The sequence below is a fragment of the Pyxicephalus adspersus genome, chromosome Z (assembly GCF_032062135.1).
Source record: "Pyxicephalus adspersus chromosome Z, UCB_Pads_2.0, whole genome shotgun sequence".
Taxonomy (NCBI): domain Eukaryota; kingdom Metazoa; phylum Chordata; class Amphibia; order Anura; family Pyxicephalidae; genus Pyxicephalus; species Pyxicephalus adspersus.
The window spans coordinates 54380747-54394000 of record NC_092871.1 but is presented as its reverse complement, the minus strand read 5'-3'; the positions used below and the strand labels follow the sequence as shown (position 1 = coordinate 54394000).

The 13254-nt window shown below is 38.0% G+C and overlaps 1 protein-coding gene across 1 annotated transcript; it reads right to left on the bottom strand.

The window, feature by feature from the left end:
* Positions 1-1596: 1596 nt before the first annotated feature.
* On the bottom strand, positions 1597-5463 carry LOC140343523 (endonuclease domain-containing 1 protein-like). Its single transcript, XM_072430221.1, has 2 exons — positions 4944-5463; positions 1597-2195 (listed from the first exon to the last, which is right to left on the bottom strand). The coding sequence occupies exons 1-2, from the start codon at positions 5235-5237 to the stop codon at positions 1635-1637; spliced, it is 855 nt and encodes a 284-aa protein (XP_072286322.1). The 5' UTR covers positions 5238-5463; the 3' UTR covers positions 1597-1634.
* Positions 5464-13254: the final 7791 nt, after the last annotated feature.

The window sequence follows — 13254 nt, the reverse complement described above, 5'->3', positions numbered from 1 at the left end:
ATACAATCATTCCTAATCTAGCAGCACTCAATGACAGGAGCCCGCCTGCGCCCCCCTCAAAACCAGTGGATGGTCTGTCTTTCCCTCACTTATCTGTAAGTAACTTATCTACCTAAAATTTAGTGCCTACTAAGTATCTACCTGTCACTATCTACCTACCACTTACAGCCTGCCTGCTACCCCTGTAAATGCCACCTATGTGCCCGTCACAAATCTTCCTACGATTTTATAATTGAGATTTATTTGCCTGCAGATTCCTGTCTGTTACTAATGAGAGAAAAATATAGAGGGTCTTTATACAGCATATAAAATATACTCTGCTTCTATGAAGAATAGTTACTGCTTTGTTTAATTGTTTTCAAAGAGCAGCACCTGCAACAGTCTGTGAGATGACCCTGAAAGCTGAGTACAGAATGGCCTTGAAGGCTGGTAAGAGACCCTTGCAGTTACATAATTACATAATAGGTTAGGTTGAAAAAAGACATAAGTCTATCAAATTCAACCACTAGGAAAATAATCATATGCCATATATAAAACCCTACAAGACATAGTTGGTCCAGAGGAAGGCAAAAAGAACCCTGGTACAATTTGCTTCAACAAATTGGTTAATACCAGTTTGTACAAAAATCCTAGATGGTGGACAGTCATTTCCGTGCCAAAAATGCTAGACACGTGGGTTATCCACCCCATTATCTGTTTGTGAACTTTTATGCTTATATGGACTTCAAAGTATATGTTATTGGAGAATCTGCCTAATGACAATTAGATAACAACTTAGACCCGCCTATATAGGAGTGATTCAGTATGGCTGATTCATGTATTTCCTGATTTTATTTAGAATCTCTGTGCTTTAACTGCTAAGCGTTTGATTTTCTCTGTTGCAAAAAATCTTCTTAATTAGGATCTATTGTCTCATCTCTGATGGTCGGATTGGTGACCCCCTAAAAGTACCGGACACTAGATCCTGCCAATCACTAGAATTTATCACTGGGTTACCGGTCTGTCATTAGGGTACCTAATACAAGATAATTTGCCTGTCACTTAAATATCTGCCTGTGGAATTGGTCCCTTGGTAATATCTGCTTGTTGCTGTAAAATCTGTATGTGATTGGTATCAATGTGTTGGTGATAGTATTTTGTAACAATTGCTGTGGCTAGGATTGTGTTTGGATGTCCATAGCACACCATTTGCTGACAGCTTCCAAGAATGCAGTAATAACACAGATGAAACCGTATCATATGGACACATAACAAAACTGTATGGAGTGAAATTCCAGTGGTAACATTTACTTGCTAGAATAAAGCTAGCTGTGCACACAATAAAGGGCTGGATAAACATAATCTACCTCTACCTTTAAAAGACCACAGGCATTATTCTTTCATTTTAATCATCTTTCTGGAAAATACATCATTGTAAAAGCAATGGCAGTTGGACCCATTGGGAAGTTGGAGACCCTTAGGAATTTAGGAAACCAGTAGGGGTATACCTTGTATATATTTGTTTAAAACCAAGTTTGTTTATTGCTATTGACTACTACTGCACATAGCTTGTTGCTTAATTAGTCTGCCTAAAAGAAACCAAGCAGTCACATCATAGAAGCTTAGAAGTTTTTATTGAGAACACTGTGCACATATCAACTGCAGTTGTTGCTAAAGAGGGTGACACTGACCCCAAGCAGTGTTTTCAGCTGGCTCTGCAGGCTGGCAATACTCAAAACCTGCACTGAGTTGGCATTGTTTGGTGCCAGGGCTCCTTCAGCCCTTATGGGCCGGTTGTTGTTGTCTAGGCAGCAGAAGCTGCTCCATATGTGGCTGGGAACGTTGATCCTTTGCACACCATTAACAGAGATCCAGTTGTTTCCAGGTACTACACCAGTCACCACATACATCCTGCCACAAGTGGCTGCAATGTCTCGCACTCTCTTCTCATTGTTTCGCCAGGCACCGCTGTTTAGGGAACCATACATGGGTGCTACATTGGTCAGGGTGTAGGTAGCTTTCTGGCCTGGCCCATCAGGATGGTCAGCATTGGGATTCAGGTGTCCTTTGTGGTAGTTGCTTCCCGTGTAGTCAGAGTTAATTGCCTGATACTGTTTGATAAGATCTGCTGCGACACCAGATAGCCCAAGGTTGCGGATTGCAGTTTCAGTTGCAGGCTGGAGCATCATTTCCTTGGGAAGCCTGGTGTCCACCAGCTGAAAGACAAATTAAAACAACTTGCAGGCTGATAGAAACAGTATAACACTATATTTAAGCAAAAAATGTTTTTGTTTTGGTACTGTGGGGTAAATAAAGCTGAATTCTATTTGTATATTATTACCCTGCAGTTGGTCCCTGTCCCCACTGAAAGGGTTAGGTGCTCATTTTGTCCAGGGGTTGGTACTTTAGAAAAAAACATACCTTATCCCTTGCGCCTTTAGCAACCAGCCTCTTCATAAGCCTTGCTCCAGCACAGTTCTGACTGCTGACATAATTCCCTTCAATGCACATCCACTAACCCTGCATTGCACATAATGCTAGAGCCATGCCCACAATCCAGAATGTCAAGCAGCAGGAAGGAATACATGTCATTATATCTACCACTAGACAAAGTGAGTTCTTAACCTTTGCAGTTGGAAGGGTGACACCCTGCAATGGTAAAGAATAGTTTTACTTACATTGTTCCATAGGAAGTTAGGTTGAAAAAAGACATAAGTCCATCAAGTTCAACCACTAGGGAAATAAACATATCCCAGATATAAAACCCTATGGACATAGTTGGTCCAGATGAAGGCAAAAAAGCCCCTGGTACAATTTGCTTCAACAGGGGAAAAAAAATCCTTCCCTATTCCATGAGGCAATCGGATGTTCCCTGGATCAACAGTCTCTGTTATTTTTACTTTAAATCCCTGTGCTTCTAGAGAATCATCTAGCTCTTTCTTAAAGCAATCTATAGTAGTTGCTAAAACTACCTCCTGTGGGAGACGATTCCACATTTTCACAGACCTTACAGTAAAGAATCCCTTCCTTATCCGGAGCCTAAACTTCTTTTCCTCCAGACACAAAGGGTGCCCTCTTGTTCTTTGTAATGATCTTAAAGTGAAAAAAGGGGAAGAGAGTTTTCTATATGAACTGTTTATATATTTATACAGGGTGATCATATCCCCCACCTTTCTTCTCAAGGGAGAATAGATTCAGTTCAGCCAATCTGTCCTCATCGGTGAGCTCCTCCATTCCTTTTATTAGTTTAGTTGCCCTTCTCTGCACTCTCTCCAATTCAACAATGTCCTTTTTGTGAACTGGTGCCCAAAACTGGACTGCATATTCCAGATGGGGTCTCACCAATGTTTTGTACAAGGGCAGGATTATGTCTCCATCTCTGCAGTCTATTCCTCTTTTATTACAAGAAAGTACTTTACTGGCTTTAGATATTGCAGCTTGGCATTGCATACTGATATTAAGTCTATTATCTATCAGAACCCCTAGATCTTTTTCCATTTCTGACCCCCCCAAAATGTTTTCCCCCAAGACAGTATGAAGCATGCATGTTGTTAGCCTCCAAGTGCATAACTTTACATTTATCTCTAAATGTCATTTGCCACTTTGCTGCCCAATCAAACAGTACATCAAAGTCTGCTTGTAGATTATAGACATCCTGTATGGACTTAATTCCATTACTTAGTTTGGTGTCATCTGCAAACACAGAAATGGTACTTTTAATCCCAAACTCTATTTCATTTATAAAGATGGTAAACAGTAAAGGTCCTAACACTGAACCATCGGGTACACCACTAATAACCTTTCAGAGTATGAATAAATTCAGAGTATGAATAAATAATCACCACTCTCTGGATGCGGTCTTTAAGCCAATTCTTTATCCATTTACAGATTAACTTTTCTCAACCTATCGACCCTAACTTGCATGATGCCCATCTGTGGGGTACAGTGTCAAATGCTTCAGCAAAGTCCAAGTACACTATATCATCTGCTATTCCACTGTCTACCTGTTTACTTACTTCCTCATAAAAAGAGAATAAATTTGTTTGACAACTTCGGTCTTTCTTGAAGCCATGCTGACTATTACTTATAATATTATTTTGTAGCAGAAACTCTTCTATGTGGTTCTTTATCAAACTCTCTAGGACCTTTTCAACTATGGACGTTAAACCAACCGGTCTGTAGTTACCTGGTAATGACTTTGTAATTACAGCTCAGCTCTAACTGTTTTCTATTTTTTTTTTATTTATTTCTGTGACTCCACTGAGGAGATATTCTCCTCTTTCCTGCTTTTTTCCACAAGAGTGGAAAATGTTTACTTGAATAAAAGAAAAAAAAAGTTAAGATGTAGGCTTGAAAACCCACTTTGTATCCTGTGAAATTCTTTTCCATCCTGTGAAATAATTTTCAAAATAGTAAAAGAGGTGAGACACTTTCTTCCTTCTTAGGGATGGACCTAGTTGAATCAACTATACATTGAATGCCAACCAGTATGCTTTTAGCATAGGGTCCCGCAGTCAGTTTAGTGGATCAGCCAGGCAGTTTGCAACTAGCAAAGGGCAGGGGCATTTGTGGACAGGGCACTCCACTGAACAATACAAAGTTCCCCAACATTCATTTCAGATAGTTAGCACAAAAAGCTAATTAAAGCATTTCAACATTTAGGTTAAAAACAGAGATTTATTTTGCAAAACACAGCAAATCTAAACTTCTGACCTGGGACACACATATTGCAACAATAAATCGGAGCTCTTTACTTAACATGCCAGCTTGCTGACTGGATTGGATTCCGGTGATTTTTAGAGTTTGCTATTAGAGACTTAGGCATTATTATCAACCTGAGTGAATGCATCTCATATACTATGCTGTTTGAGGAATTAACGAATTTACTCCCAAATTTAAAAAGGTCTTTGATTTAAAAAAAAAAATTATTGTTTTTTATATATGATATATGATCAGTATCTCACCTGTGGCTCCAATCGGAAAGTTTGGTCAGCTCCGGTGGCATCCCCGGGTCTTGTGTCCGGGATATAAGCAGAATACAAGGGACTTCGATTTCCCCTATGATACAGTGAGGCAACGAAAGGATTGTTGTAGGTCTCATACATCTGGCATATGGGGGTCATTGTACCAGAGAGACTGGTAAACCCGACAGGAGGTTTGCTGGCATAGAACTGACCCAGACAGACACTAAAGTTTGGGCTGACTTTGGTTAGGCCTGTATGGGCCAAAGCAAAAACCAAGAGGAGTTGGAGCACCATGGTGGGACCTTCAGGAACTCTCAACTGTCCACAGACCTGGTATGTGCTCCCTCAACTACAAGACCTTGTTTTGATACAGACAGCTAAACTCCTAAAGTTTATATGTTCCATGTGACTTAGTGAACCTGTTGGTTGAAAAGTAAAGTTGGCCTTTCGAAGGTCATATTTTTCTGAACACCTGGAGAGTTCTCAACAATGTGCAATCAAAACAACTCAGAGTTGAAAAAAATGCTGCTTTTTACAGCAACCCAAGATTATTTTAAACAAAAAAGTAAATGTAAACTAAAGAGCTATAGCAATAATGTTATCCCTCGGCTTACTTTTTATAGTGTTGTTCCAATGGTTGAATACACAACATCATGTGTTAGAGTGGATGTAAGATCTTTTAAAGACAAAATAGGATACTTCTTTTATCACCCTTTGGCCAGTTTTACCATTGGTCATCCAGATTTGTTGCCAAATTTATGATATTGTAATTGGGAGAATTTGTGGAACTCGAGTCCTCACTGCTCTACCCATTATTCAAATTATTATTATTCATGGAGGAGTGAGATAATCAATTTTGTGCTGTTCTCAACTCACTACTTAGCAAAAGGTATATGTTTCTCTTTTTGGCTGCCAGGTGTGAGGTTTTTTTTTTTTCTCCTCAAACAGGCCAGCTTCCAAAAGCAATCCAGGAATGGATAAATGAGAGCTGTTATAGGATACATACTCTATACAAGACCTGTCCTAATTTAAAAAGTTAGGAAATTTCCAGATTCTGACTTCACCTTAACAGAGGTGTTTTTTGAAATTCACTGATGTAAAATCATGAACAGAAATCACCATGGGGCTATCTTTCTGGATACAACCTGCAATTACATAGTTTCAGAATAGAGAATGTAGTCTATTCTAGAGAATGACCAGTGTACCTAGGAGAAATGACCAAATTGCTTCTGTAAAGGACTCTGAAGGTGTCATGTAGCTGTAGATTTTTAAACATGCCTTCTAGAGTGATGGAGGATACTGAGGATTCCATGGAGTATAGGGGATTTCTAGAGGCACCCTTGCATCTTTCTTCACTTTTATTGACTACATCGATAAAATCGCTACCAGCAGTGAAGTCTTGGAGAATTTATTAGGCAATCTGTAAGTATTGTGCAGTGGGGTTATTAGTTGTACAACAATATATCCAGTAACTATAGGCCAATATCATTGCTGAATGTTGACTTTACGAGATTTTTGCGAAGATTCAAATTAGAGAGAATAATGAGATCTCAGGCTTGTGCATAGGTAACAAAGACTATAAACTAAGTGCATCCGCAGATGATATTCTTCTTACACTTACTCATCATATGTCCTCCATTCCTGCACTACTTAAAACACTAGAATCATTCCAATCAATCTCCTATTTTAAAATCAATTACTCAAAATCCTCCGCTCTTAATATTTTGCTGTCCTCACAAGAAGTGAGAGAATGTCAAACAAAATTCCCAATTACGTGGCAAAAAAAATGTTTTACTTATCTAGACATACAGCTGGCCTCATCAGTTTCAGAATTGTACAATTTAAATTTTGTACCACTCCTTTCAAAATTGTCAACAGATCTGAAGGACTGGGACAAATCAGCCTGTTTCTTGTTTGGAAGAGCGGCAATTTTGAAAATGAACGTTCTACCGGGAATTCTATATCTGATGCAAACAATCCTGATCTTTCTGCCAGAGACCTTTTTCAAGTCTATATTTTCATGTTTTAGAACATTCCTCTGGGGACAGAAACCACCTAGGATAGCATTTCACCTCCGTGCAACACCAAAGAACAGGGTAGGTATAGGCTTACCAGATATCAGGAAATACTACTGGGCTTGTCACCTTGCCAGAATTGTTGACTGGTTTGCAAACTCCGAATCTAAGGACTGGGTAATTTAGAACAGTTTTACTCCACGATACCACTGAACTCTATCCCATGGAGTCAGAGAAAGAATTTTTTACCCAGAGCTCCTGCCCCATCCTTTTATTGGAGCTTCGTTAAGGGTGTTTATGCTGATGACTCATAGATTTAATATACCATCTTCTCCAAGTCCTCTCACCCCAATATGGTCCAACCCTGCATTCCCACCAGGCCTTTGGAATGAGTTTCTTATTTCTTATTCTATGTTTTGAATGCTGCCAAATTGTTGATTCCGAGACTATGGAAATCAATGTCTAGGCCAACCTTACGTGAATGGTTTGTTCAAATTGATTATATAGAAATGGAGGAAATGATTCATGCATCCCGGGCTGGTATAACAAAATAATATACCACTTGGGCCTTTGGAACTTTCATGACTCATGGTGGAACTTTCATGACTCCCAGTAATATAGTGTATAGAGAAATGTGTACAGCGATACTTCATAGAGAGTCTGTCCCTCTGAAAGATACAAATATTTTCTTCTGCACATTATCCCCTCTTTTTTTTCTGTCTTTCTTCCATCCTAAAGCCACAAGGGCAAACAGAAAATCACACTTTTTACAACATCTTAACCAATTTACTATTGTTGTTTACCCTTTATAAAGTGGCTGTTCTTGCCGTTTTTTTTACATGTTTAATTTGTTGTTTTATGTGATTAAACTTGTTGAAACTTGAAAATGTATTAGAATTACGAACAGACATGTATGTTTATCCATTGTAATTGTATTTGACAATATGTATGTATTTCTTGCAAATGTACCATACTGTACACTGGTATTTGCTATTTCAATAAAGCTTTATTTTGGAAAAACAAAACAATATATCCATATTATTGTCCCTCAAAGAGGCTCACAATATATAAATAATATTTCGCTTTCATAGTCATTAACAAAGTCTAAGGCCATTTTTGAGGGGCAGCCAATTAACTTTGTTTTTTGAGATGGGGGAGGAAACCCCAAACAAACCGGTGGACACTGGTTGCTTGAGTCAGATTGCCGCTGGATTGGTGAACTTATTAACTTCAGCTTGTTCATACTTCAAAATATTTGTGTCATTTTGGATTTTATTAAGAACAGCTGGATTTCTATGTCGGTCTGTGTGGCAAAGGCTCCTAATCTTTTTAAGGTTTTTCAACAAAAGAGCTCTTCCATTGTGGCCAGATTTATCCTATGTGCTTTAATTCCATCTTAAAATTGGTTTAAATACCTTTGCGGCTCAATTGGCGGTTGTCCACTCTTGAACCAGGGATCCGAAAGCTATGTATTTTGTAAAGCTTCATTAATACATCAGTACTCTTGCTGTCCTTCTAAGTTCTCCTGATGAAGCAGATTTATTCAAAAAGTGTTGAGAGACAGATCAAGGATGATTTTTGCACCTACCCAATTAAATAGAAGGCAATGGGCTTGGCTTTCCTAGCCAAACCTTAAACAATAGATTATAGAGAGCAATGTCAGGAGTAAATCAATGATGTTCAATTGGTTTTATATTGTTTAAGAAAAAATCCTTTTTGTGAATGTTGTCATGGTTTTAAAAATAATGTCTAGATAAATTACAAATCAAGTTTTAAATTCTATCAAAAAATGTATTTTTTTGTTTTTTCTTGTTTGTTTTGGCACCCTAAAAGTCCCTCTACGTGAAACTCTCTACAATGTTTTTTTGTCATCTAAATTTTAATATTTGGAATGAAGTGTCCTAAATCAATGATGAGAAATGGGTCTAAACTAATTCAATATTAAAAAATCTAATTTTCTTTAATCAATTATATTTCAATAATAGCGCTTACCCCAAAGGTTGACATAACACCTTTCCCCAAAATTTATCATTAAACAAAGAAGGGCTTTGAAAGAACTAGAAAAGAATACAGTAATTTTAATAAAACACTCAGATAAAGAAGAAAATGTAGTCATCATAAATACAATACAATATAAAGAAATGTGTTATTTATTACAAAAAGCCCTTCAATTACCTATAAAAAAGCTCTATCTCTGAGAAATGGATTGGCTAAGAGTCATTAAAAGGAAAAGATAAATCTCCGATATACCACACAAAAAAAAGCTCATTTACATGGGTGAAGTGTAAAGAGTGTAACTGAATTTATAATACTTTGACATCATTGTTCCATCTAACAGCAAACCTTAGCTTGATTAATACTATTGTAATTAATTGTAATACTAAAGGAGCGATCTATTTAACATTTTGTAGTTGTGGTAGCTAATATATTGGGAAAACAAAAAATAGAATAAAAAAAAACGTATATATATTTACATGTGTATCATCTTATCAAAGATGGACAAATAACTACCCCTTTAAGCTACCATATGGAGGATAATAACTTTAACACAGATGAAATAAGATTTATGGTGCGTGAAGGAATTTCTTTAGATTTCAGAGGGGGTCATTTGAACAAATTTCTATTGAAAAAGGAAACAGAATGGATTTTTAAATTAAAAGCTACATCATATCCTGCTCTGAATAAGATACTTTACTTTAAAACTTTTTGTGAAAGATCTATATCTCTTTTTTTATATTGTGTGTGTGTGTGTTAAGGCATCACTTTGGGATAGGAAAGGAGTAGAGAGGAGCAGAAAGGGATAGAATGTAGGAGTATATTTCAATAATACACTTAGAAATTCTTAAGGGGTTAGGGTAGCAGCAGAACCCCAGTTTTATTAAAGCTCTCCAAGACTGGAGAGGATAGACTATCATGGGGGAACCTTGGTGCAACAAACCTGGAATGCATTTCCTGAAAATCATTGGTCATTAGGTGGCAATAGTTTTCAACCGTGGGCCAGATCTTTTATAGTTTTACTCAGGTATATATATATATATATTTATATATTACTCAGGTTCCCCGATGATAGTCTATCTTCTCTAATCCTGGAGAGGTCTGGGGATATGAATGAGGTCCCCAATGTTATCCTAAAGAGAAAGTCGCTTTGCTGTATCAGCAGTATACTAATAACCACTGGTGACTGAAGAATCAAAAACATTGAGAAGATGTTCTTGAATAGATGGTATTCACAAATGCAGCAGCTGTGTCTGTATTTTGAATACAGTTTGCCATCTTTTGTCTAGACGTGTAGCATGGCAGGGTAGATCATTGTTAATTTAAGCAATTTCTGTCTGCCATAAGGGGGAGTTTGTGCCCATTAAGTTGTAGAGCCTTAGCGAACCTGTAAGATTTAAGACAACTGTACAATCTGTGTAGTCCCAATATCTAGTCTGAAGGACTTTCAGTTCAATTGTGGAAGACCTACTTTGTGTGCTTATTCAACCTTACAAGGTGTAGGAAGACCCAGTATATCTGTTATGTTTTCAGGGAAAATACTGTCCATTGTGCTTGGTCAGTAGGTTTCCAGAAGATAGAATATGCATGGGTTGTTCCTACAAGACTGGTTTTCTAGATTAACAATCTTATTTTACCAATCTATGTAACTGTTTATATGCTAAATGAATTGTGCAGGTTAGCATCGTTCTACAACTGGGCTACCTTGGCTTCTGCCTCGGTTATTCACTGTGCCTGTGGCAGGAGCCTGGGTCCCTTTAAAGATAGCTGTATTTACAGCATCCTGTATAGTGTGCTTGAAGAGCTTGGCAAAGGACAAAGCAATCTTGACATGTGCTTCTGAGCGCAAGAATTTATCCCTCCATTTTGGGGCTTTTTAAAGCTTTCTTGCTTAAAAGTTACCTGCTTACAAATATTGGTCATCTTGAGGGAGCTAAAGCCTGTCTGGTCTTTATACAACCTTCTCTTTGTGCATAGCCTGACTTGCTGCTTTAAGATGTGTTCATCCAATGAATGCTTTAAAGGAATAGGACAACCAGATGTTGTATGCAGTAAGTATCATGCCATCAATTTGTGTTTGTTTCTTTTTTTCCTTGTGGTTTATCTCTTTCCTAGCACACCCACAGCATCAGGTCCCAGAACTGGAAGTTGCTGTGTTACATTTTAAAGGTGGAATATTGCCATTATGAATTGGTTACACTCAGTTAGGTATTTAGGAAAGTAAAGCTTCTGCCTGGCACTCAGCCTTTTCATCCCAAACATCATGGTTTGCTTCTCCAATCATTCTTATGAATGTTTTTGACAAAATTTGGAAATGGAGATGATAGTACAAACATGGTAGATGGTTTGTGAGATTGAGAAACAGCACTCACTGTTCAATGTCTGTGTATAAATAAATATAGGACTGTCGTTCTGCATTTCAGCCACAAGATGCCACTGTTTCTTAACACAGCTAAACAGGTTGCCAGTATTTGCATATTGCTAGGAGGTGTGGTTGTTCTGAGGAAGCAGGAAGCAGGAGAGCAGACATCTTGCAAGGACTGTGTGTGAAACAGAATCCGCTCGCATTCAAGTGTCAGCGCGCCCTAGAGTCTCAGGAGCTGTGGCTGATTGAGGCTGACCACCGTCCAATGCAGATCCTGTCCAGAGGAAAAGGATTGTTTTCCAGAAAGGCTGAAAGGAGCTGAGGAACGGTGTGCTGTCTGTCTTGCAGGACCACATGTTTGCTGAAGAGACCGCTGTGCTGTCCTCTGGGCTGAGTGTATGTAATGTCATTTTCTTTGTCTTTATATTTGGAATTTTGTTCATTGTTATATTACTCAGTAAAGTACGTTCTGTTTTGCATAAGCTGGTGTCCATGTTGCCTTCCCTGTTTATGACTTCGCTGTATCCTAGAAAGCCCCCGGTACACGGCTTACAGATTCACCAGAAACCTGTGGAGCATATTTGAAGACACCATTTGAACTACTTACTAGTATTCAAAAGCAACCATACATTATACCAAAAATGTTTTGATATATGTATTTTATGTTTGTAAATATATAATGTAAGGTTTTATATTGTGGTATATCTACCAATTTTTGCAAAAAATAATTTCTATGAATGATCAGTACCCCAGGTTCTGGGGCCACCCTAAGTGAGGATCACAGTCATTCAGTGAAGTACCTGTTATAATGAGTGGGGACATGGAATACACTCAGACTAGATGGAAAGCCCAGACAGGTAGCATGAAGTGGGTAATTACTAGAAAGATTTCTACTACTGGTACCGTGTGAAATGTTAACTGTCATTACTGAAACCAGAGAACAATACTCTGCGACCTCATCCTATAGAGGTGAAGGAAAAATACATCTAACCTAGATATTTATGCAACGTTTCAGTTGATATACATAGCCTGAACATGAAGTTCATCAAGTTCACACCTAAAAATATGTTTAAATATTCGACAATAACATGTGACAAGCCTTAACAAGCCTACAATTTTATTCGTTTTTTATTTTTTAAATTACAGTAAAATTATATCTAGAAAAGAGTGATATATGACAATGTGTATTTTATATGTATTTATTAAAGCCTACTTAATCATCCACCCTGGCATTCAACACCATGACAGAAAGTGATGGGAAATCTTCCAAATAACTGTCTGTTTTCTAAGACAAGAAGAGAAAATGTAAAGAAAAAGTATTGCTCTATTAAAAATGTAAAAAATTTAAAAAGAATGGATATAAATTGACACAAAATAATGCTTTGCCTAGGGACTAGCAGTAGAAATGTCAAATTGAATTCATATAATTGGATAGAATATACTTCTATCTATAAATATAGTGCACTTTTTTATTTGAATGTTTCAGCATTTATTTACCTGCTGCTGGTCTTTCACATGTCAGTGTTTATGGGTGAACTCAGGTAGGTGATCCCCATGTTGTAGCCATTTCTTCCTCTCCATGTTTCTCGATGTGATGGGAATCAGCCATGTTGGTGGGAGTTTATGCTTCCTCTTGACCTTGCAGCCAGTAAACCAATCCTTATCACTGACAACCTGCTCTCTGAAGCCTAATTTGCCAGAGACCAAATGAACAGCTGCTGTGTCACGCTTGGGTGCTACGGCTTGTACAGATGTAGTATGAGCCCTGAGAAGGGCCAAGGCGCAGAGTTTAGGCAGTAACCAGGTCTTCTCCAGAGCCTTTTTTTCTTTTGGAAAAACATTGGAATCAATGTAGCCCAGAAAGGGCACCTGGGGGGAGTTCAAACAAGCACTTTTCAGCCTTTGCATACAGTCCGTTGTCTCTGTTGTAGGACTA